Source organism: Parasteatoda tepidariorum, chromosome 12 (assembly GCF_982258835.1).
Source record: "Parasteatoda tepidariorum strain Cologne lab strain chromosome 12, Ptep-v5.0, whole genome shotgun sequence".
Taxonomy (NCBI): Eukaryota; Metazoa; Arthropoda; class Arachnida; order Araneae; family Theridiidae; genus Parasteatoda; species Parasteatoda tepidariorum.
In genome coordinates this window covers 23,678,698-23,704,755 of record NC_141766.1, presented here as the reverse complement: position 1 = coordinate 23,704,755, position 26,058 = coordinate 23,678,698, and the positions used below count along the sequence as shown (strand labels likewise).

General features: G+C 29.8%; 1 protein-coding gene across 2 annotated transcripts in view; it reads left to right on the top strand.

Moving 5' to 3' along the window:
* LOC107442611 (glutamate receptor 1) overlaps positions 1 to 26,058 on the top strand; it is a 273,575-nt gene that overhangs the window by 224,841 nt on the left and 22,676 nt on the right. For both annotated transcript variants that reach the window (XM_071188105.2, XM_071188106.2), the window contains exons 12-13: positions 6,263 to 6,507; positions 10,054 to 10,162. In XM_071188105.2, the coding sequence (XP_071044206.1) occupies positions 6,263 to 6,507; positions 10,054 to 10,162 (354 nt within the window). The remainder of the gene's footprint in view (positions 1 to 6,262; positions 6,508 to 10,053; positions 10,163 to 26,058) is intronic.

Here is a 26,058-nt window from a genome sequence, read left to right as displayed (position 1 = left end):
TTGGGATATATATTCTTTATTTCGATTCGATTATATATATATATATATCTTTTATTTATATATATATATATATATATATATATATCTTTTATTTATATATATATATATATATATATATATATATATATATATATATATATATATATATATATATATATATATATATATATATATATATATATATATATATATATATATATATATATATATATATATATATATATATATATATAGCATAATAAATAAAAACGAAAAAACACGAAGAAAATTAAGAAAAACAATAAGTTTTAATTATTTCGCATAAGCTGCAAGTAAATAAAACTCATAAAATATGTTCAAAATGTAGAGAAAACAAGGGAAAATTAAAGAGCAATGAAAAAAGGAGAAAGAAGGTAAAATAATAATAAAAATATAAATAACAAAAAACATGAAAAAAAGGACAAAAATTTTAAAAAATCCGTAAAAACAAAAAGAAATAATCTCTTCGTCAGCTCACACGATTATATCCGCAAAAATGAGTGCTTTCTAATATTGCATCAATATACCCAAAGCAAAATATATCAATACAATAGCGCGAGAAACACTCAAAAAAATTTACGAAAAAATAGAACACAATAAGTAAATATATCACGTAAAAACAGAAAATAAAATATAAAGAAAAAAGAGAATAAAACATGAAATTAAATCTATTGTTGTAATCTTTATGTAAAATTATTTGAGTGCTTCTCACACTATTGTATTGATATATATTACTTTGTCTATATTGATGCAATATTAGAAAGCACTCATTTTTGCGATTATAATCGTGTGAGCTGATGAAAAGATTATATCTTTTATTTTCCAGATTTGTTAAAATTTTTTGTCCTTTTTTTCCGGTTTTTTGTTATTTTTATTATTATTTTTCTTTTTTTTCCCTTTTTTCATTGTTCTACAATTTTTCCTTATATATATATATATATATATATATATATATATATATATATATATATATATATATATATATATATATATATATATATATATATATATATATATATATATATATATATATATATATATATATATATATATATATATATAAACTTGTGCAGTCAGAAAAAAAATAAATTCAGAGTAAAAGCATCATTTTTAAAACAATTTGTAGCTTCCTGAACAAATTTAATTTCAGATTTGAAATCGCCACACCCGATTTTGGTAAGATCAATTATTTACATACATACAACATAACATTTGTTATCAAAGCGTAATGTAGTATAAACTAATGAAATTTTCGTCTACGAGTAGAAAACTGTTTCTATAATAGAGTTTAAAATAATAAATATCTGACATTACCCTTGCCTTCCATGTAGATAAATACTACTTGAATATGCTACTTTTCAATAATGGTAAATGTGAAAAGTTACATAAGTAACTAAAAATGAACACTCAAATGATAACGTGATTTCACGTTCCAAAATTATGTGTACGTGACAAGGACTCGGGCGCCAGTTAAGTAATTTATGACAATCACTAACTTGCGCCAATTGTCACTTTGGAAGCATTTATATTGTACTTAAAAAGTTCTTCATGAGACCCTCAAGCTTTTTTGTGGCTTCATTACTAAAGTAACGAGGAATTATAAACGAACATTACGAGACAGAATAGATTCTACATTAATATTAAATTCAGTTGACCTAAAAAATAGCAAACTTTCACACTATGTGAAAAAGATTGATTAAGATGCCTGGTGCTTTACATATTTAGAACATTTACTAAGTGCATCGTGTTGGATCGGTTTAGCGCAATTTTTACTCTCTTTTCTCTCGAGAACCATTACCAACTATTGATCTATGCAGACACTTCTTGGGAGATTTTTTTTCGAATGGTTGTTGTTGTTTATGTTCTAATGATTTTAATGAATGATTCTTGGCTTTGTAAATTAGATTTAAAGTTATTTACCACATTACCATATGAAACGCCATTTTGTTCCATGCAGAGGCTTTTAAAATAATGGCAAAACTATCAGAAATTCTGAAAGCTATAGTTTCTAATTACCTACTACACTCTAAAGCATTTTTTTTTTCAAATAGATGGCAGTAAGTATTTGTGTTAAGTATCGTTAATCCATTAGGGACCGATTTATTTAAATATTAACCAAAGGCAACATTGCCAAATTTAAAAAATAGTTTTTAATTAAAATAATAGAATTTTTTCGTATATTTATTTGCAAATCTAGGCACTAAATATATTGTTATTTACATGATGTGGTAGTAATCAATGCATTATCTCTTTTTGAAATGAGCTGATATAAAAATATTTTCACCACCTTTATATTTTATACGTTTGAAATGAGTTCATGGCGTGCCTCACTCATCAAATGTGATATTAGGTCAAAATGATAAACTTAATATTCCGAGAAATTATCCCCGCACTATATAACAATAATCAAAAGAACTTTTAGAAGAAGGGCTGATATATATATATATATATATATATATATATATATATATATATATATATATATATATGTATATATATATATATATATAAGTTCAAAATGAAGAATAAAACAAAGAAAAATTGAAGACATATGAAAAAGGGGGAAATAATAAGTAAAAAATAACAAACAACAGTTTAAAAAAAAGGATTAAATTTCATTTAAATAACCGGGGAAAAAACCGGAAAAAAAAGATATAATCTTTTTATTAGTCCACGCGATTATATCCCTAAAACAGAGTGCTTTCTGATATTGTATCAATAAAGCCAAAGATATTAATGCAATAGTGTGAAACTTATTGTTTTTCTTAACTTTCTTCGTGTTTTCTTGTATATATATATATATATATATGCATAATGCCCATTAAGAACACGATCTTGTAATTAATATCATATAGTGGTGGTTTATACATCGAAGTCATTAAAATATATATACATAGTGGTAGACAAAGCTCTTTTAATTCTAAGTCATTAAAAATATTAATTTATCACTTTTGCTATCGCAAAGAAAACTATTCGTAGTTGCTGCAGGATATGCTGCATGCTATCTTTTTTGGCCTTTGTCCTGCCAGACTAAGTATTTTCAATCGAAATTTGCTGTTCTGTAAAGGGTTAGAAGAAAGTTATAATAATGGCCCGAAAGGCTAATGCTTCCTTCAGTTCGGGTAAAAGTTTTCTGCAAATTCTAATAACATTTCTTAAAATTTTTAAAATTATTAATTTCTTGAAATTTGTCTTGAAATTTCCAGCATCATTTCACTACCATTTCAGAAAATACTTTGCGTAGGCCTCAAATATTGGGGATTATAGATGTATATTTTTCTAATGTAGTCGTAATTTCTCAATTGTAAGAAGAAAAATTGAAAGTCAATAAAATTTTATTAAACAATTTGCATTAAATGATCTATAGTGCGCTCCGTCATAAGTCAAAATAATTATCCAAAACAAGCGGAAAAAATCCGGTCAAATATGAGAAAATGGACTTTTTTGCACTAACGTTTCAAAAAGTTAACTAAAAATCACTGCAAAAAATGAACAAAAATTTCAGCTATTGTAAAGAATTTCAAACCTATTGAGAATGAACTCAATTTTTACTCCTCTAAAAACTTCGTTTATTTTACCTTTTTCCTTGAATTGTTTTGTATTTAAATGTATGGAAATTTTCCGGATTTTCACTACGTTAAACTTCGAATAAATCAAAAACCTTCGAGCAATGGAACAAGTTATACTCAATTCCCCAATGTTGATCGACGATATGAAAAACCAAATAAAGAGGAATGAAAAAAAATACAAATCTATGGTTCTTATGTTCTGCTTAGGAACCAGTTATTAAGTTTCAAAATTTGTTATACAATTCGTAAACAGATGGCTCTGTAAAATGATTGAAACTCTTAAATAATATTTACAAAATAGCCTGCATGAACAGCGAGAACGTGGTACGGTCTGCGATGGCTATGGAATAGATTAACAGAGTCTATGCAAATATTTCAGTTGCGATAGCCTGATAGGTGGAAGAAAACAGTTTTAAAGTACTTCACATTGAGTAGGGTCTTGTGTCTCATATCAACATTTCAAAGATTTCAAGCAGATGGCTGTACTAGCTAGAAAATGTATAAAATAATGTTTATTGTGGAATATCAGATGGCATTTTATCTGAAATAATTGAAGGCTATGCCTTTTAACTTTGCTCTCAATCGGCGCCCGTAATTGCAAGACGAATGTTTTGAGAACATTTTTTCTAAATGTTTTCTTCAGTTAGCAGAGTGATCTTTTAACTTACTTTAATAATTGGTAAAAATAAATTACCTAGTTCTTCTTAGTGGAACATAATAATCCTTTAATTATTTCTTTTCAATCGGCAGTCATTTTAGTGATAATCAGTAACGTAGTGATCAAATAGAAATTTCTAGAGAAAGCTTCATCAACTTAACTTATCCCTATTCAAATTAACCCGTTTAGAACCATGGTCATATTTATGTAAAAGCGCGATTCTCCATTCCCGGCTCACGGTACAGTATAAAGAGCTCAGTGGAAGAGCCAGGAAAGTGATATATTTATTTTCAAAGTAATTGTAAGCAGGATAAAAGGAAAATAAATGGTATCTGAGCTATTTTATTATCAATATATTAGAATGCAGGATAAATAATTCTTTGCCTTCCTTTATTTGACTTGTGCAGGTTAAATCTGTCGGATTTTCGAAGTCTTCCAAGTTCCCATAACAAATAAATACCTTTTAGGATTCTGAAATTGAGATTGATAGTTCTCAGCATAGATGTCAAAATTACAATCTGTGGATGAATGAATGGAGTATGAATGGGTCCTCCCTGTAAAATGGGCTGTGATGTGGGTGTGGCTGAAGTCGTATTCTTGGCCATAGATGACTCCACTGAAAAACAAGAAACATGTTAAATCTGTCAGATTTTCGAAGTCCTCCAAGTTCCCATCACAATTGCTTATCTTAAAATCGCTTGGATTCCCATAGCAGCCTTGTTAGTATTAGCAAGTGGCATCAGTAACATAACAAATGACACTTACTTGCTTCTTCCACTAAGCTCCTCACATAGGAGACGAGCTTTTTCGACTCCAGCATCCCAAGAACACATAGTGGTATTTTCAATTCGAAACGTTAAACTTTAATTTTTAAACGGGTGGGAGCTGAAGTACGTTATAATTTCGAATATTGTTTCGCAGGCTTTTTATTTTCAATATATACTTCGGTTTCGATTATTTATTTTTTTATTTCAATTATTATTTGATCCGGGATATTTGAACAAGTAAACAACTACACTCGTTCCGTTCTTTCAAAAAGGAATAGTGCATTAGGCATGTGCTCTCGCCCCCTTTTTTTTACGGAGTGGTAAAAAGAATAGAATGCTGCTTATCCCTTTGACGCAGATGGGGCACGGGTGACCCTTTTACATACCTTTTGAGGCTCTAAGTGGAATTAATAATGCATTTTGATATTTTTTATTGTAAGAAACAGTCTAATAGTTACTAACAAAATGTGTTAAAGTATAGGAATTATATTAGTACTGTAAAATCGAAAAAAGTAGTTCGATTTTCTTTTCTTGATTCAAAAATTTATCAGTAATTGATTCTGTAAATTAAAGAAATTTCAATTATGCATATCTGTTTCTCTTAAATCTAAATAATAATTACAAATAAATGCAAATTTGAAGAATTGTTACTTGGAAGTGATTCATGTTTGGAAAACTTTACCTTTAATGCAAAAAGAAAAGAAAAAAAAAGACACCGGCATCTCATGCTGTATGTGATAGTCATAAATTTTTAAAATGCTAAATATAATATTTTTAACTTATTTTGACCTAAATTAATATAAAATAATGAAAAAGTATGAAAAATACGTTTAATAAAAAATTTGCGCTACAGGTTTATTAAGCGTATATTTGTTGCTTGTAGTTTGGGGTTTGCTAGATAGTATTCTGCATGCTTTGGGTCAATTTCTCAGATAAATATCGGAAACATTTTAATGCATACTTAAATTTTATACTATGTACTGTCAGTGATAATAAAATGTAAATTTAAGCACATTTAATGACTCTAATGACTTTGTAAGCATTTTTAAATGAAATTATTCTTAATGAAAAGAAAAATGGAGTGGTCCCGTGAATACGCATACTCTCGGAGCTTATGGCCCTGGCGAGATGCTTCTCTCTGCTTTCACCGGTGTTGAACAGTTTAAAAAAAGTCCACTGCTATTGAGTATGGAGGAAATTATGCAAAGAAATTATGTAAAGAAATTACATGATGGTTTTTTTTCTTACAGAGATCAAAGATAACAGTTTATTCTCGCATGTGGGAATTTATGAATTCTCGGAAACACGTATTTGTCCAATCCTATGAGGAAGGAATACGCAGAGTCCGGGAGTCCAAAGGGAAATACGCTTTCCTCATGGAGTCCACTAAGAACGACTACATCAACGAAAGACAACCTTGTGATACCATGAAGGTCGGTCGTAACTTAGATGCAAAAGGGTACGGCGTAGCTACTCCTTTGGGCTCGAACATTAGGTAACCTATTTTTCAACACTTCTTCTAAATATATAATTCGTAATACATGGTTTGCAAAGCCAAAACAAATATCAGTGGTGACAAAAGTTTAATGAGTCTGTTAGACATTTTAAAAATTTTAATTTCACTGGGTAGCGAAGTTTTAGCAAGTAAATATACAGACAGTGAATTGGGTGACTTACTGATTACAAAATTAAAGATATCAGAATCAAAATTCGATTGAGGAATGAAAAGATATGGTAAGTTTATATGATAAACTTTAATTTTTTTTCCAGAAATTTTAGAATTTAGTTGCAAAATTTACTAACAGATGCCGCTGTAAGCAATCGATGACCAGAGCAATCATTTCTAGTGATAAAACATGAAAGGATGCCGTACCGTATTTACCGTATATAAGTTTAAGCAAGGTATTTCGTTGAACAACGTCTGTTATTGGTAGTGGAGTAACACACAGGTTAGATTGCGGTTCTGCTGCATTTGTATTCTCTTCTAGAACTTTGTACACAGCAGAGCGCCATCTGCAGACAACTTTTGCAACTAAATTTCGAAATTTAATGTCATTTTGCTTCAATCTCTCTCGACTATTTTATTTTTTAATTTTCCTGGTTGTGGTCGTCTTATATTAATAAACAAAAACAAATATATAGAAATCGCAACAATGCATAGAAGATGCTTTTTAACACTGTATATGACATATACATCTATATTTTGCATTGTTAAATGACAGGAAGCTAAATTTTACTTGCATATAATTACATTAATATCTGCACTAAAAATTTAAATTCACAAGAAAAATTTTCATTAAAATTAAAGAAAGAAAAAAAAGGAATTAAACAACAAAACATTTGCTTCCATAATTTTTAATAAGCGAAGCTGGAAAATGGAATCTGAAATTTTAAAATTATTGGTAGTACAAAGAAAAATTATGACTATGAATTTTTATTATAACTTACGAAAAGTCTTTTATTTTACATTACATATAAGCAAGATAGAAAGAATTATAAAATCATACTTTCTGTTACCTAATTTATATACTAAATCTCAATGTAAAACCTATTGTAAATCCTAATATAATAGCGATGATTAAATGTTCTCAATGAAATTTAAAGAATTGGTATTTTTTTATAATAAACAAAAATTATGTATGCATTATATAAATATTAGTAAATATATATTTTTTTACATTATGAAAACTTTAAAATCACTTTGTTATGTAACCAATTTAAATAGCTCACTTTAATGTAGGCCTTAACTGTGAAAGAATGGCTATCTGTGATGGAAAAATATGTCAAGTTCAAAAAATCAGATCAAGTTCGAAAAATATAAGCGTAACGAATTGTTCGTTTTATCAAAGTTGATAAAAAGCAAAAGCACTATATTTAAATGCTCTCGATGAAGTTTAAAAATGATCTATTTTATATCAAGGTTGACTAACACTTCCAAGTCATTATTTTTATAAAAATTATTACCACTTTTATTAAATCGTGACTGAATTCTTTAATCAAGCTAATAAAATGTTAACCAATCACTTCGCCGGAGTTATAAAATACAATCAAGATGAATGTGGTTGAAATTACATCTACTGGATTCCATTAATACTTTGATCCTTTTTTTTTCTATGGATTCTGTTACATTATTCTTTGGAAAAGCTCATTTTTTTTTATTACAGAGAACAAAAAACGTTCAGAGGAAAAATTGGAGGCATTCAATCGTATCTCTTACTATTTCCTCCATATTTCAGAGGAAAAAGTGTTCTTCAATCAATGAAACGTAGTTAATCTTTCATAAATCGATAATGTCACAAAATATTTAAGTTTCTTTTATAGAGAGCTATTTTTTAAGGTTTCATCGTTTGAGTAAAACTGTTTTCTGAATAAAATTTGTGCTTTATGTTAAAAACAATTTGCTCTTTGTTATAAGAAAAATCGCTCAAAATTTTTTCTAATAACAGTAACAAACAAACAGTAGTTTCTCAAAATGTTTTCAATTTTGCTAAGTTAGTAAGTACTGGCGTTCGATTTACTTAATCCTTTTAAGAAACTTTTAAGTCTTGCCGTTATTTCAATGAAAGAAAAAAGGGATTTGGCAAGATTGAAAAATAAACGGTGGTATGATCGATGTGAATGCAGACAGTAAATAAAAATAATTAAGTTTCCTTTACAGATATTTATTTTTAACGTTCTATCATTAGAACGAGACAAATTTATGAGCAAAATTCTTATTTTTTGTTAAAAAAATAATCACAGTTTGTTATAAACGAAATTGCTGAAGACTTTATCGAATAGTAATAATAAACAAATAATAGTTCATAAAAAAGTTTTCGACATAGCTCAGTTTGCAAGAATATGTGTTCAAATTATTTTTTTATGTTTTAAGAATCTTTTAAATTGCGTCGTTCTTTCAATGAAATAAAAAGGGGATTTGGCCAGATTGAAATAAACACTCTATAACAAAAAAATTGACGCACCAAGAAGGAAGTGTCCGATTAAAACGAAAATTTGTGGATAGGAAGACAATGTGCAGAATAATAAATGATTAAAATTTCAGAACAATTGAATAATTTATTGCAGAGTTACAGAAACAAGTTCAATAAGATGTTGACCCCTCTCCAGCCTGAATACAAGCTGCCACACGGCGTGGCATAGACCGATAAAGCTCCCGGATGATCTCTTGCGGTATTTCCTGCCAAATTCAATCCAATTGTCGAACGAGGTCATCAACATTCCGTGCCAGATGCAATCGCCTTCCCATCATATCCCAGACATGATCGATGGGAGAGAGATCTGGTGATCTGGCAGGCCAAGGAAGAGTTTGACAACCTTGCAGACAGTTCATAGCAACACGTGCCGTATGTGGTCTGGCATTGACCTGCTGAAAAACCAGCCCAGGGTGCTGCAAAAGGAACGGTAGCAAAACAGGTCTTAGGATGTCGTCGACGTACCGCTGTGCAGTAAGTGTACCTCTAATGATGAACAAAGGGGTCCGACTGTCAAAGGAAATAACACCCCATACCATAATGCTTTGTTGAGGGCTGGTGTGGAGTGCAATAGTGTAGGCAGGATCCCCCCTCCGCCCCGTGCCTCTCCAAACACGTCTTCGATGATCGTCAGGACACAGTTGGAAGCGGGATTCGTCGCTAAGGACTATGCGTCCCCAGTCGGTATCATTCCAGCCATATCTGTTGAAAACACTCATGCATACGAAATTTCAAAGCAATTGGATGATTGCTTCTTGGTGCGTCAATTTTTTTTGTCATAGAGTGTAAATGGTGGTATGATCGAAACGAATATATATATATATATATATATATATATATATATATATATATATATATATATATATATATATATATATATATATATTTAATATATATTATGAATAAATTTTTTGCAATAGGTTAAAAAAAAGTGCAGTTTGTTAAGAAATATCAATCAAAATTTGAAATTTTTATTAATTTTAAATTTAGTAATAAACAAATAATAGTTTGTCTAAGGCTCTTAAATTTTGATGAATTTGTGAGCAAGGATGTTTTATTTACTTTTTTAGGGATCTTTTAAATCTTGCTGTTCTTTCAATGAAGGAAAAAGGGGACTTGGCAAGATTGGAAAATAAATGGTGGTATGATAGAAGTGAATGTAGAAATTCAGACAGTAAAGTGAGTATTAATAAGTATTTTTAATTATCTATTTAAATTGACTATTTACTTGACTATTTAAGTAAATGTTTTTTCTAAATATTTAAAGTAACAATTTAATTTTCTTTAATTCGCATTTTGACACTAAATCTAAAGACAATAGTTAATGTAATTTATCTGAAGATTAAGTCAATAATATCGATACATATCAATAATATCATACTGGTTGTCTTAAATTAGACCGATAGATTTTAAATGTTTATAATAGAATGTTTATAATAAGTTAACAGTTTAAACACCGAATTAAAAAAGGGTTATCCAAATAACTTGACATTTAACAAATACGCTGAAAAGGGTTACTCAAAAAAGAAATTAAAAAAATTCGTGATTTTCTTTCCTAGATTGCTTTTAAACATGTTCCATTTTTAGAACATAGTCGTTGGACAAGAGCTTTTTTTATTACTATAATTATACTAGAATTACTACTGGAACTATTACTAAGTATACCTTTTTATTAAACATAAAATTATTAATATATTCCTGAGATATACATTATAATAGTACAGGAAATATATCAAAGATGACTCACATCGTGAGTTCACGAAAGTTTTGGAAATTAGTTCTCGGCTCTTCAGTTCTTCTGATTTGTCAAATTTCTTTTTCATATTCGAATTTATAGTTAGTTTTTCACTTTTTTGCATTTATTTGCACTTGTTTCAGGGATGTGATTATCCATTTTGTTTCAAATTTTATTTATAATGGGGGGGGGGTTATAATTAAAATTCAACTTTGAAAAGATTATACAAGAAAAACTACTGAACCGAATGTTATTTAACTAAGGAGGTCATAGAAATTTATTTTCAGCAAGAAAAAAAAAACCAGGGGTTGGATTTAAATCGTATTACTGCAAACTCAACAGTAGCTCTTAGAAAATCAGGTGGAATGTCATGGACATGTCTGTGTCAATCCTTCAATTCTGCCAAATTTTTCACAACATTACGGTGCAACAGTAAATAAGTTAGACTCTGACCTTATTTCATTTAACAATATTGCATATAGCACTACTTTTTTAATTTTCTTAGCGGAAAATAAATTGAAATAATCTCCTTTAAGCTATTATCAAGTTCGAACACATTTGGTACAGTAGTTTTCTTTTTATGACCATATCAAAGAAGTTTTTTATTATAACCACCCTGTACATTCGAAGCAATATCGACCATTCCATATCATAGCAAAAAGATCATATCATATCACTTCATATCGAATCAAAATAAGTTTCTAATTAGGTGATTGTTTCGTGTGTCATTAGGCTTCTCCTAGACATGGGGCTAACAACAAGCAAAAATTCAAATGAGACTGATACGAAAGTGAGGTACTTTTCTTTAACTCAAGCGGTTTCAAAACATGGATATCTAATCTGTATAAATTACGAGAATCAGGAACAATGTCAATAGCAACGAGCTATTCAATGCAAGTGTAGAGAACTTAATATAAAACCCCTTCAAGCATTGAGAAATATATTAACAAAAGAATATGACACTCTTTTAAAAGAAATAATTTTATCAGAAAGGAGTTTTCTTTTAATATCTAGAAGTCGAACAAAAGAGAAAATAATCAGTATTGAATAGGTGCGTATTTTGCAATACTATCTAAGTATTATTGTTATCCTCTGTCACTTATTATCAACTATCTGCTTATTAATTTTATTTCTTGACCTTCAAGGTTAAAAGATTCTGAACTCAGACAAATTTGAATCCCCTACGCTATTAATTACGTATCATATAAAATCAATTCATAGAAAAGCTCAAAACATAGCGCATTGAATCACATGAAATCCAAACATAGAACTCTGGATCTGCAAGTATTCTATTTCGTTTTAAAACTAAAATTTTTATCATAAAACTTTAAGTTGAAATTTTGAAAAAAATGCCAGAGTTTTAATCGACTTACAGCACCATCTGTCTCAAAAACTTCGAACTAAACTCAGAATAGCTGCGGAAAAACTCTATTTCCTGTCATTTAAATTTTTGCTAGAATTTACTTCTTCTGAAAATGCTTTCATGTCATTTTTGTAAAACTATTATCGAATTTAGGATACCGCTTATTTTTAATTGTTTTTTTTTCAAGAGAAATTTTTTCTCTGTTATTGGCGTACGAATCAAAGGTAATAACAATTGAAGCACTGTTCTGGATGTTCCATAATCACTGTTCTAAGGTTATACTTGAAAATCTCAGTTGATTTTTAATTCACAAAATTATTCTCACAAACTCTCATGAGTGTTCTCAAATACCCTCTTGGTTATTTATGAATAGCAGAATCTGACGGAATGTCGTTTAGAGCTAAGAAATTACGTAATTATTGCGAATTGTGCAAGGTCTGCAGACCATTTAATGAGGATAAAAAATAAGATGATCAGAAATTGTTATAGTTATATTTATGAATTATATATAATTTATGAATATATTCAATTTATAATAGCATTTACGTTGGCTGTAATATATGTTTATACATAATTTTAGTAGATATCTTGAAAAAAAACCTATTTTATTTAATTACATATACCTAACTTAGTTTTATAGGTTCTATTACTCTAAAAGCATGCAAGATATATTCTCCTTGACTTTAAGTACGCAACGCGTGAATCGTAGCAACCAAAATAGTATTCAGGAATATGCACCCTCACTTTTGTTTGATATATGCAGAAAAATAGTGCAACATAATTTTTTACGAAGATAATGTAATTTTGTCCCTCGAAAGAATATTTAAAAAAAAAAGCTGATGGCTTCTTGAAAAAAATCTTCAAATTTTGTAATTTATCGAAAATTTAAAAAAAATGTATGGACAATGTAGCTATGCATTAATGGTTTGCATTTCGCAAGATTTAAAATTTGCTATTAATTCGAGAAGCTGAAAGCTATTTCAAATATAAAAAAAAGAGTTTCGGAAAACGTTACTAATTATCGTTATCTAAACGAACCTGCAAAAATATTTATAAATAGATAAGTAATAAAAAATTTACTTTGAAAATGGTTTAATTAATCTATCTAGTTAAATTTAGATAAAATTAGGTAAACTTCTGATGTATAATATATTTTTATATCCATTGCAATGGCCGGGATAGCCTGATCCGAATGAATGCAGCAGATAAATATTTTCATGTTGTAGTCTTTTAATGCATGATTCTTGGTTTAGTAAATTCAATTTATAAAGTTTTGGTCTGGTTTTAGTTTTTTTTCTATTGAAATACTGATTTGAAAAGTCACTTTCAGAGATTCCAACTGCTCCGAATTCAATTAAATATTTTGAAAAACGGTAGTGAACAGCAAACTAAAATTAGAAGATTTTCCTTTAATACTACCAACTTTTTTAAGAGCTCATCACGTCGAAACTGTAGAATGGTAGAAATCACATAAATCTCGGTGCGCTGCCGCAAAGCGGCATTAACCGATTCATCGGTAGTAATAAATCGATGATGAGGAGGAATGGAGAAGGGAGGAGAGGGGGTGCCCAGCACCAAAAATTCGAGAGGGGGTTCGAGTGACATGGAGAATCAAGAAATGTAGTGGGGCATGGGGTATAATTAAACTACAATGTAATCATAAACAATATAAAATAAAATAATCATGAAGATTATGATAATCGATAATATTCAGGATGGTCAGGGTTATATATAAAATATATACATATGTTTTCAACGCCCGATAATCACGTCGATACTGTGAAAAGTGGCATATAAAATAAACTTATGAATTATTCAGAGGTAGTGGTGAGTTAAAACACTGTAAATCGAATTTAATAAACCAAGAATCATGCATAAGAAGCAAGTTGTCTTGAACAAGCTGGCATCTCTGTACTTTGTTTCTGTTAAGCCGTGTTAAGACTTACAAAAAGTTGGCAAAATTCGCCGAAAATCTACAAATTTTAGTTTGTAGTTTTCGACCGTATTTTGAAATATACTGTTGAATCTGGAGCAGTTGGCATCTCCGTATTCATTGTATATTCATAAAAAATTCGGTACGTGCAGTTACTAAAAGTGAATAATTGAAAAAATGACGTTTTCCGAAGTAATTTTTTTTGCAAAAACGAGTCAGCTCTTCATGTGGAATTTATAGCTAACTTACGTTAAAAGATAGTAGTATACGAACTTTTTCTGCATATATAAATAAATATATATGCAGGAAAAGTATATATATATATGTAAAATGATGCAGTCGGACCGAGCAGGGAAACAGACACAGGATTTTAATTAACTCAGAGTAAGTTTTATTTGATCATTCTTAGTTGAGTGGGAGCGAAAAAGTGATGTTTACTCCATCAGCAAACAGTCTTTCTGGTAGGGAAAATCTTGCAAAAAATCCTGAAATGTCTATATTTAGGGAAAAGAGGGAAATCTCAGAAATTACTATTGGTTAATTAAATAGATCACGCGATTCTCACAAGGCTTAAAAGGAAAAATATCTTTATTTAAATTTATGTATAGTTGGCTAAAAATAGATTTAGAAACAGGATGTGGTTTCTTTAAAAGTATCATTAAGTGCTTCGATTTGAAGAATTAAGTAGTAATAAATTAGGAGTTGTTTTATAACGAAGAAACTAACATAAAAAGATTAATTGAAGCTTCTTATGTTACATATATATATATATATATATATATATATATATATATATATGCAGCATAATGAATACAAAAAAACACGAAGAAAACTAAGAGAAACAATAAGTTTCATTTATTGCGCATAAGCTGCAAGTAAACAGAACTCATAAGATAAGTTCAAAATGAAGATAAAACAAAGGAAAATTACGGACATATGAAAATAAAAGGGGGGGGGAAAGAAAAATAATATTGAAAAAATAACAAACAACTGGTAAAAAAAAGAAGAAGAAAAAGGATAATTTTTTTTAAAAAATCCGAAAAATAAAATATATATATATATATATATATATATATATATATATATATATATATATATATATATATATATATATATTTCTTGGAAATAACTCAGATCTAATTCGACTATAGAAAATGAAGTTTCGATAAACGACGCAAATTATTCGTTTCTTATTCCTTTCTAAATTAAGCAACGAAAAAATAATGTATGAATAAATTAGTAGTGAAAAAGTTGCTTCGAAAATGTTTTAATTAATCAAACTAGTTAAATTTAGATAAAAAAAAAACTGAATCTTTTGATGTATAACATATTTTCATATCCTAGACAATTAAAATGGATCGTAATTATTTGCGAAATTTTCACAAATTGAAAAATATTGGTCCTGAATGATATTCATTATATATTCATTAACAATTCAGTGACCATATTTGAGGAATATTTCGTATAATTGAATATATGAAAAAGGAATGCTTTCCAAATTATCATTTTTCCCATACTCAAATCAGTTCTTCATCTGGAATTTGCAACTAACTTATTTTTAAATATAGTACCATACGAGATTTTCATACAATTTTTAATACTGATTTAATTCAACTGCGCTTTAATTCCTTGATGGCACATATGAATTTTTTCAGTATACGTGGGATGAATAATATTCAAAAACAAAATTTTCTCCAATTTACCTGATTATATTAAAAAAATAAATAATAATAACAATGTATTTCTTGGCAAGTACTCACTTTTGTTAAAAGCTCCATAGTAAGCAAAACCAATTTTATTAACAGTATATCTGAATATACGTCATAAATCAAAAATTTCGGTAATTTTAGATACGTTTAACTAGTTAATACAATAGAACCGTTTTCGAAGTAGATTTGCGGAACTAAACTATTAATACAATAACCTACTAACCATATATCCATGTCATCAAATAATGCAAAAATTCTCTACACCAATTTATCTATTAAATCTCAAGGGCGAAACTATTCATTTCCCATCATTATCTCAACCACCTTGTTTCAACCTTATCGATAATTTATACAATTTTTTTTCGCCGCGTAATTTAGAAAGAAGAAGCTACCGGTAACTTTCATTTTGAGTTAATTATGTAGTTCACTAACTCAGAATAAATGATGTCAAAATTTCAACAAAAACTTTTTAAGGTAATGCCAAATTCGTTCATAATAAGGCTGGTTTGCTTGACATTATCTATAATGGCTATCTTGGGGGTGAATTTGAAACAGGATACGAGTTCTGCATTGTTTGGATATTTTATAAGGAATATCTTTTCAATTTTATAAGCTATCATACGCATAGAATGCATCCTGTCAGCTGTCATAATCTGTAGGCATACAAAATTATGAAGAATTGTTGTTTGATATTTTTGATTATATTGCTAATCAAATTGTTTAACAATTACCGAACTAATATTTATTCGTCGATTTAAATTAATCTGACATTAAAATATATTTACAAAGTGTAAACCCTTTGATTAAAATGAAAATTTTGTTCTAAAACAACTAAAATCATCATCATCATAGTTGGCCAGACCAACGCCTCCTATAACTGAAAGCCTCCACACGGTTTTTTATAGGTAGTCCTATCAGACCACTGAGAAGGATATCCACTTTCTGAACGAATCATTTAATACAAAATTTAGTTAAAATAAGAAAGTGGTAACAAATATATGACTAAAAATAGCTTTTATTTATGAATATTATTGGTTTGCCTTTCTCACTTGTCAACCACTACAGATTCAATTCTCAAATATATATGATAAATTTCTCTCAATTACTTTTATAAAAGGTTTTGGGTTCACGCGCACAACTGGTTCACTTTTTAAGCAGTTTGCGCTGACTACTTATAAAAGACCGTGTGGAGGCTTTTTGATGTAGGAGGTGATGGCCAGACAGCCCAATGAGAGCCAATGTCTTCCTCTGTAGATTTCTCCATGACGACTTCACCTTTGATCTCCAATTCTTTTCATTAATTACGAGAAAATCAGACTCCACTGAGTCAGTCCATCTCTACCGCGGCCTTTCCCGCTTTCTTGTTCCAGTGGGTCTAAAATGCAGTACCTTTTTTTATTGTATTGTCTTCACTCATTCGAAACACGTGGGCCATCCAATTCATTCTATTTATTTTTATATATTTAATAATATCAGGTTGTTTATAAATCTTGTACAGTTCAAAGTTAAATCTCCTTCTCCAGTTATTATTTTCATTTACACCACCAAGTATACTCCACAAAATCTTTCTCTCAAATATTGGGATTCAATTTTCCTCCTGTTTTGTCATTGTCCAAGCCTCAGAAGCGTATGTCAAGAATGGCCGGGCAAGAGTTTTGTAGATTAAGAACTCTGCTTCTCTAGAAAGAAACCTAGATTTAATAAATCTTCTCAGCCCATAAACTGCACTATTTGCCTGATAGAGTCGGTTTCTTATTTCAGGAGTAATTCTGTTGCCAATGTTAGTAATAAAACAACTGAAATATGTATCTCAAAATCTATTTTTGCCTGGCGTCGTCTTTGAAGTCGGTTTCATAAAAATACTTGGAGCACAGAGGACAGACAATGCAGCTAATCCTGGTTATAGTTGGTCTAGAGGGACTTTGCTACTGGATCACACCAAGCATAGTAGTGAGGTAAAACTCTAAGTGGTAGACGAGTCATGGGTTAGAATCCTCTTACGAATGTGCAACTGTTGCAAGTTTTAATATTTTTTCCTCGACATGTAATGCAAATTTGGGTAAGTTCCATCAAAAAGTTCATCACGAAGGCTAGTTTGTCTCAATATTTGATTGACAAGTTCTTCTGGGTTAGGTTCAAAATTACAAGGTTATAGAGTTGAACATTGATAGTTGTAAATCAAAAATTGCAGCAGTTCAGTACTGGTAAAAAATAAAATATATTTCTAACATTCATCCTGATCATTTATCGCTTCAACAGCGATGATACTGCGACAGAAAAGCTTAAGAAAAGTAGGATTTAGTTTAATTAATAATTAATTTTTCAATTAAACTATCTATTATTAAATTCCACCATATCGTCGCTTTGAAACTATACCGTGGTAACTCAAAAAAGCTAGTTTTTCAGGAGAGCGATTTCAAACTTTCCGCGCTCATGCTAATCGCGGCAATGCGATGACGATTTATCTGCTCTCTAAATTAACTTTATGGAACTATAAAGATAACAAGTTGTTTTTCTAAAAGGGTGACTTTTTTTACTCAAAATAAAACAAAAATCTCATTTTTCGACTTTTTTGAGTTACAACGGTTTAGTTTCAAAGCGACGATATATTGATTTTAACACTAGGTGTACGGGACGCGTCATTTTGACGTATTTCGAGTTTTGTAAGGAAAATTATAAAACCCGTTTGAATTTTTATTTTATCTCTTGTAATGACTTTAAACCATTGATCGAGGTAAATATATATTGAAGTCTATTTTCTTCAAAAGTGTTGAAATATTGAAATTCTCTTTGTGGTATACCTATCTCCACGGATATGCGTCAATTCGATGCGATCGTGATTTAGACAAAATTTTGAGTAAACATGCAACTATCACATCAATAATAAATAGGAATTAATCGACAATACTTCGATCCGTCATCCGCTATCGTTATCTCAAATGAAACAAGCGATAGACAACTATTGCCGATAAGTAATAATAGAAAGAACAAACGCAGAATGTCAATCGATGTCAGAGCGTCAGATTTTGAAGGTTTCAATTGCTTAGTTCGAGTATTGAAAAATTAAATACTAGAATATTTCCTAAATATATATCTCATATTTTCATTTTTTTCTTATAGTATATAATTGCATTGGTTTCTAAGTTCAGAGTTGCCAACTGCTCCGGGCACGCCAAAATAATTTAAAAAAACGATAAATAACTGCTAAGTAAATTTTGCAATTAAAAAAGTGGTGAATCATGTAAGCCTGAGAATTATTTAGAAATAGTGGTGGATAAAAATCTACTAAATTGAATTTATTAAATTAAGAATCACAATTATATGTATTCCTTCATGCTTCAAATTGACGCCTGTTCGTAGAGATAAGTATATAAGAAATGTCCGTAAACCTAGTGTTAATAATGATTAGTGTTTTATTATAACTGAAAAGAATTTATGAAATGATCATATGCACGCAGGGCTGAAAGCTTATATATACCAAGGCGGAAAGGAGCAAAAATTGGTACGAAAGACATTTCATTCTAGAATTTTTTGAGAGGAAATTAATTTCTGTAACTACCGAGATATTTTTTATAACTATGGCATACATAAAAAACTGCTTTTTATCTCAAGAAAAAGTAGATATTGTGAAATAGTTTGAAAAAGAGAATGGATTTACTCCCCCCGAAAAATAGTTAAAACTGAAATGACTTTACTACCAGTTTTCCCTCTTTTCCGCATCGCTTTCACCCATGTATGCACGTGTAAAAATATGTAAAATCTATTAAAATAAAATAAAATTTGCAACACTTTCTACCAAGCATCTTTCACAGGGTTCATGCTGCAATTAAAATACTTAAAGGGTAGTAACAAATTTAACACTAGGTTTACGGGCGTTTCTTATATACCTATCTCTACGAACACGCGTCAATTTGACGCATGAACGAATTCATATAACATCACTTACAGAGATACCAACTTCTACCCTACGCAAATATATATTTTAAAGTGGTAGTTTATCAATTGTGATTCTTGATTTAATAAAATCAATTTAGTAGATTTTTATCCACTACTATTTCTAAATAATTCGTAGGCTTACATAATTCACCACTTTATATTTTCAAAATTTACTAAGCAGTTATTTACTGTTTTTTTTTACTATTTTGGCGTGTCTGGAGCAGTTGGCATCTTTGCACTAAGAAAGCAATGAAATATTCTATTTATGAAATATTCTAGTATTTAATTTTTCAATATTCCAACTAAACAACTGAAGCCTTCAAAATCTGACACTGACATCAACTGACATTCCGTGTTTGTTCTTTCTATTATTGCTTATCAGCAACAGTTGTTTATCACTTGTTTCATTTGAGATAACGATATCGAATAACGGATCGAAGTTTTGTAGGTACAATCCTATTCATTATTGATGTGATAGTTGCATGTTTACTCAAAATTTTGTCTAAATTACGATCGTGTCAAATTGACGGGTATCTGTAGAGATAAGTATACCACAAAGAGAATTTCAATATGTCAACGCTTTTGAAGAAAATAGACTTCCATATATATTTACCTCGATCAATGGATGAAAGTCATTACAAGAGATAAAATAAAAATACACACGGGTTTTGTAATTTTCCTTATTAAATTCGAAATGCGTCAAAATGACGGGTCCCGTAAACCTAGTGTAAAGAAAATGAAAAGAATTTTAAAAAAAATAGTATTCTTTACTAGTCTTATTATTTCCTAATAAATATATCAAATGTAAAATAAATTGCTTCGTGAAAGTTAATGAAATGCAGGGATGCCAACTTGCTCCGCTCGGTAAAATAGTATTTTCTAGTGGTAGCGAAATTTAAGTTACTTTCAGTTTAGTATTTTCCATTTTAGGTAATTTTTTCACCACTAAATATCAAAAATTATAAGTATCATATAAAACGTAACGTTTCAGCATCAATCTACTGGTTGCTTTATTAAAAAGTGGGCGTAACTATCCTTCTCTAAAGAATTTTACTATATATTTTGCTGTCCCTTTATTAAAACTATTCCAGAAAGCGGAGCAATTGGCTTCCCTGGAAATGTGCTTATATTTGATTTTTTACACGTCACTGCAAGCTAATAACAGGGCTGCTACTTATCTGTAAAAGATAAAAAACTGATAGTATTAACACTTCATTTATTTTTTTTTCTTATTGAAAATTGATTCTCCATGACAATCACTATTCATAAGTAATGTATTTAGATACTGCATCGATATTGACACGTTGAGCGCAGCGCCAGTCAGCTGACGCAGGACTTTTTATTTAGGCCGCGTCAACCACCGGTGGCTGACACTGAAATTACATTTAGGCAGCGTCAACCACCGGCGGCTGACACTGACCTTTCACATAGGCCGCGAAAAACAGCTGGTTGGCAGTGTATAACATGATATAGAATTATGAAATTTGCATTCTTTTATGGAATTGCAGAGAATTTATTCAAAATTTTCTTAATTTGTGATTCTTGGTTTATTAAATTCAATTTTGTAGATATTTATCCGCCACTATTTTTAAACACTTCGTAGGCATATATAATTCACTACTTTTTTCAGATATGTCATGCTAAACCATTTATAAACTAGCAAAATCTGTCTATATTTGCAAATTTAGTTTGTCGTTATTTACCGTGGGGTTAGATGAGCGAGCCATGTAAAATTAGCGTGGCATTCAACGTGTTGAAGATATTACAAAAAGTTTGTATCGGCAAAAAAAAAATGAATAAATAAAAAAATATTATGTGCTTACAGCTGTTTTTTTTCTTCCTTCTCCTTTTTGCATATTACGAATAAGTAGCAGTTTCGTAAATGAAACTGCTGAATCAAACAACTAATTAATTACAACTAAAATCCAACTACTATTAATTATGAAATAGCTACAATCAAGCTAATATTCAATATATGGATGTAGGTTTGCTGAATTTTCCACTATCCTAAACAAGTGTTCAGCAAGCTATATACGAAGGTTGTAAATTAAATAATGGCAACTTAACTTTGAAACTCACAGAAGGGCTGGCATGTGCAAATAGGATATGGGAGCGGTGAGGTGGCGCTGTTGTCGATGTGTAGAGTGCAAAAAACAGTCGATTTGCTTAGAAGGGTAGTTGTTGCGTGGCGTTAAAGTGAGGAGTTTCGTTTCCATCGCTCTAAAGCATGTTTTCAAAAGGTGATCAGCGGTCGTGGCTTAAAATCGAGGTTGTCCGTGGCAAAAATGCAACAGAATGCTATCGTGGATTATTGGAAGCCTGTGGCGCAAATGCTTTACCGTATAGGACAGTAGTACGATGGGTTCAAGCATCTCTTCTTTTTTCGTCATTAAGCCTTTTGACAACATGCTTTAGAGCGACGGAAACGAAACTCCTCACTTTAACGCCACGCAACAACTACCCTTCTAAGCAAATCGACTGTTTTTTGCACTCTACACATCGACAACAGCGCCACCTCACCGCACCCATACCCTATTTGCACATGCCCGCCCTTCTGTGAGTTTCAAAGTTAAGTTGACACTATTTAATTTACAACCCTCGTATAATATTTTTGCGATTAGCACAAGACTGACAGTTTTTACTTATCAAGATAGAAAAAGGGAAAATCATTTGAGAAAACCAATTCATTCTACTTTGTTTTCATTGAAAAAATACCCGTAGCAGCCAAGATTCTCTAACAAACATAAAATTTATTTTGAACTGTTCCTTACCCTAGAAAAAGTAAATAGTGGTTGATAATTTTCATTTAAGTATAAAAAGATCTTATTTTAATCAACCCGAAAACCATTTAAAATTGAAAAGATTTTACTGCCAGTTTTTTTCCTTTTTTTGACTCATAATCTATTCTGGATTTGAGAGCAGCATGTTGGAACTTTGTTTTCAATCATTGAACTAACTGTCTAAGAATGATTTTGAACTTCAAGACATGTTGAATGCCACGCCAATTTTAGATTGTTTGCTCGTCTGGCCACACGGTAAATAACTATATACAAACTAAATTTGCAAATATAGAGTGATTTTGCTAGTTTATAAATGGTTTAGCATGAAATCAGAGATGCCAACTTGCTGCGGACAGTAAATAAATAGTTTCGAGTGGTGTGTGAATCTTTGTTTTATAAATTCAATTTGTAAGGTTTTTATCCACCACTATTTCTAAGTAATTACAAGGCTTATATACTTCGTCACTTTTTAACATCAAAGTCATGCGACACCGTATAAAAAGTAAACAAAATTAGTCAAATATGTGCAAACTTTAGTCCGTAGTTCATACTTGCCAACTTTCACTCTGTCCGAGAATGGATTTTCAGAGTGGTTGTAAAACAATAAACGAAAAACAATTTGACTCAAAAATATATTTATATTTTGATCCCGTTGAAATTCGCTTGCGCAAGGATTATTATGCTTTGATATATTTATTGTAATTATTTATATGTAGTGGTGGTCAAACTCATTTATAATTATCATTATAATTCAAAAAGTTAATTGGAATAACCCGAGTATTGCTACCACTTTAAATATGAAAATAAAATCTTCCGGAAAATCCGGAAGAGTTGGCAGGTATGGTAGTTGTTTACCGTTTTTTAAAATTATTATGGCACGCCCGGAGCAGTTGGCATCTCTGTGAAATGTCTGATTCGGAATTAATTGATTCGGATGTGCCGATTTCAAATCTGAATGTACTTATGTCCGGAAAGCTACAGAGGTTTCTAGTCGTCTTTTTGGTTGATCCAAATTTTGCATGGATAAATATTACATCATTTCTAAAAGCTTCGTGCATTATCTTTTGAACTGTGTCAAGAGTTTTTAAATGCAAAATCTTCCGAAATACTTCTTTCAAAAATTATGATTGTTTATATAGAAGTATTATATAAATATGTTCATATTTTTGTCCGACTTTTGTAGGTGTGAGGCTAGTAAGAACGTGTATAATATAAATAGATGCTATAAATAGGAATCTCATGAGTTTTATACAGTAGTAAATTTAACATAATTTTATCTAGAATTTCCTTTTTTAAAAGTCTGATGTAACTCAGTTCGCCTTTATATATATATATATATATATATATATATATATATATATATATATATATATATATATATATATATATATATATATATATATATATATATATATATATATATATATATATATAAACATATATATATATATATATATATATATATATATATATATATATATATATATATATATATATATATATATATATTCAGACTGCCTATTTTTAATTTCATAAGATTTTTTTAACTTTCACTCTTAAAAAAAATTATAAGCTTTTATTTCAAGGTCATTTCCTTGAGTACTCCAATTAATATTCTGTCGGAAATATGAATCACTTATCTTCCTGAAACTACGGATAATTCGCCGAGTCTCTATTTGAGGCGATGATCTCAACGATGCTAAATTGTTTCACTTAGCTAAAAAAAATATTTTCTAGTGATAACGAAATGTTATTTTTAGTAGAGTATTTTTAATTTTAAATAATTCTTCCACCACTACGTAACAAGAATTCAAAGTATTATATGAAACGCAACTTTTTGGCAGCAATCTTTAAAGGAGTGGGCATTTTTATTCTACAAGGTTTGCTATTTAATTCGCTATCAATTTATTACTACTTTTGCAGAAAATGGAGCAATTGGCATACCTGTGATTTGCTTTTATTTGCTACCACTATTTACAAATTTCCTAATGACGATGAGTTTTTGCAATATTTTAGTAGTGTAGTGAATTGAATATATTTTAGAAAAAAAATTTAAGGAAATCAGTGTTTCAGCTAACCAGATAATTTCGTTGATAATTGAATTGATTTAGATGACAAACGAATTATATGGTTAGTTAAAAAATTAATTGAAAATTTGTTGTTTATGACCAAATATAACTAATTGAGCAGTGGTGGCTCAGGTTATAGAGCATACACCATCTAATGAGTTGACCCAGGTCCGAATCCCAGTAAGGGCTGGTTGTTATGAATTCTGCAACATTGCTGACTTAAAATATCCTCGGTGGTAGACGGATCATGTGTTAGAATCTCCTTGCCGTTTGACAAACCGAGGGAGGTTTCCTTTTTCCCCCATTGTAGTGCAAATGGGGGCTAGTTCCAACAGAAAGTCCTTCACGAAGACTAGTTTGCCTCGATGCTATATCCAGGAGTTCTCTTGTCTTCTTGGTTGGGTTCAAAATTACAAAGCTACGGAATAGAGCTTTGATAGTTGTAAACTCAAAATTGAGTCGGCGTTTCAACACCAGTTGTAAAATAAAATAAAATATAATTAATTATATAATTAAAATATTTTTGTGTCTAAAGGAAATAAATTTAAAAAAAGAAATAAATGAGTAACTTTTTATCTGCTTCAGAAAAGAAAGATATGGAGAGCTAGAATGTTGGCGGGTAATGGAATAAATTTTTTTATGACTCGCGGAAATCATGTTATATAAAGAAAAAAAGAAAGAAATCCCATCTTCGTTTTCTTAGATGTTCTTTCTTCCGTCTTTTTGCTTGAAAGAAGGAACAAAAAAATTAAAAGCTTTAACAAAAATGAAAATGTTTTCAGACTTCTTAGTTTTAATTTCATAACGTTTTTAAGTTTTTACTTTTAAAAAAGCGTATTTACTCTATCGATAAAATCTGACAGTTTATGCTAGCGTCATTTATATTCATAGCTGATCTATTTCATTGTACAATTTAGACTTGAAACTAAGGACATTTCCCTAAATGCTCCAATTTATATTCCGCTCGAAATATAAATCAGTTGTCTTTTTATCTAAGTTAGATCTGATTGTCCAAGATGATCGAAAAATATTTTATTCATATGAATAGTATTAAGATTTGCGCGTAAGAACATTGTAGCAATATATGTTGAAAAAATGCTCAATGCATGTGTGAAAGTCGTTAATTTAACAGAACTATATTTAGGGATTTGATGTGTGATATCAAATATCATATCGACATCATAAGATGTTTTGAAATTTTACTCACAAATGAGTTGAATTTAAAATGAGAGAGAACTACTTTTAGTTTAGAAATGTTACAGTGCACTAAGATAAACGAACCACCCTGTGTAATTTTTTATCAAATGATTGGAGCTTCATGTCCCAGGACTCAATTTTAAAGGTTCATAGTGATGACCTCAAATATGCTAATTAAATAGTACAAACGAAGTTTTAAGTTACAAAATCAGACAAAAAATATAGTTTCTTTTTTTTTTATCTAAGATTCATCTTTTTTAAGAACACAAACAAAAATAAATTTCAAAAATTACCTTTGTTTAATAGTTTTCAACAAGTACAGTTGCGCAAGAAAATTAACGGACCACCCTGAA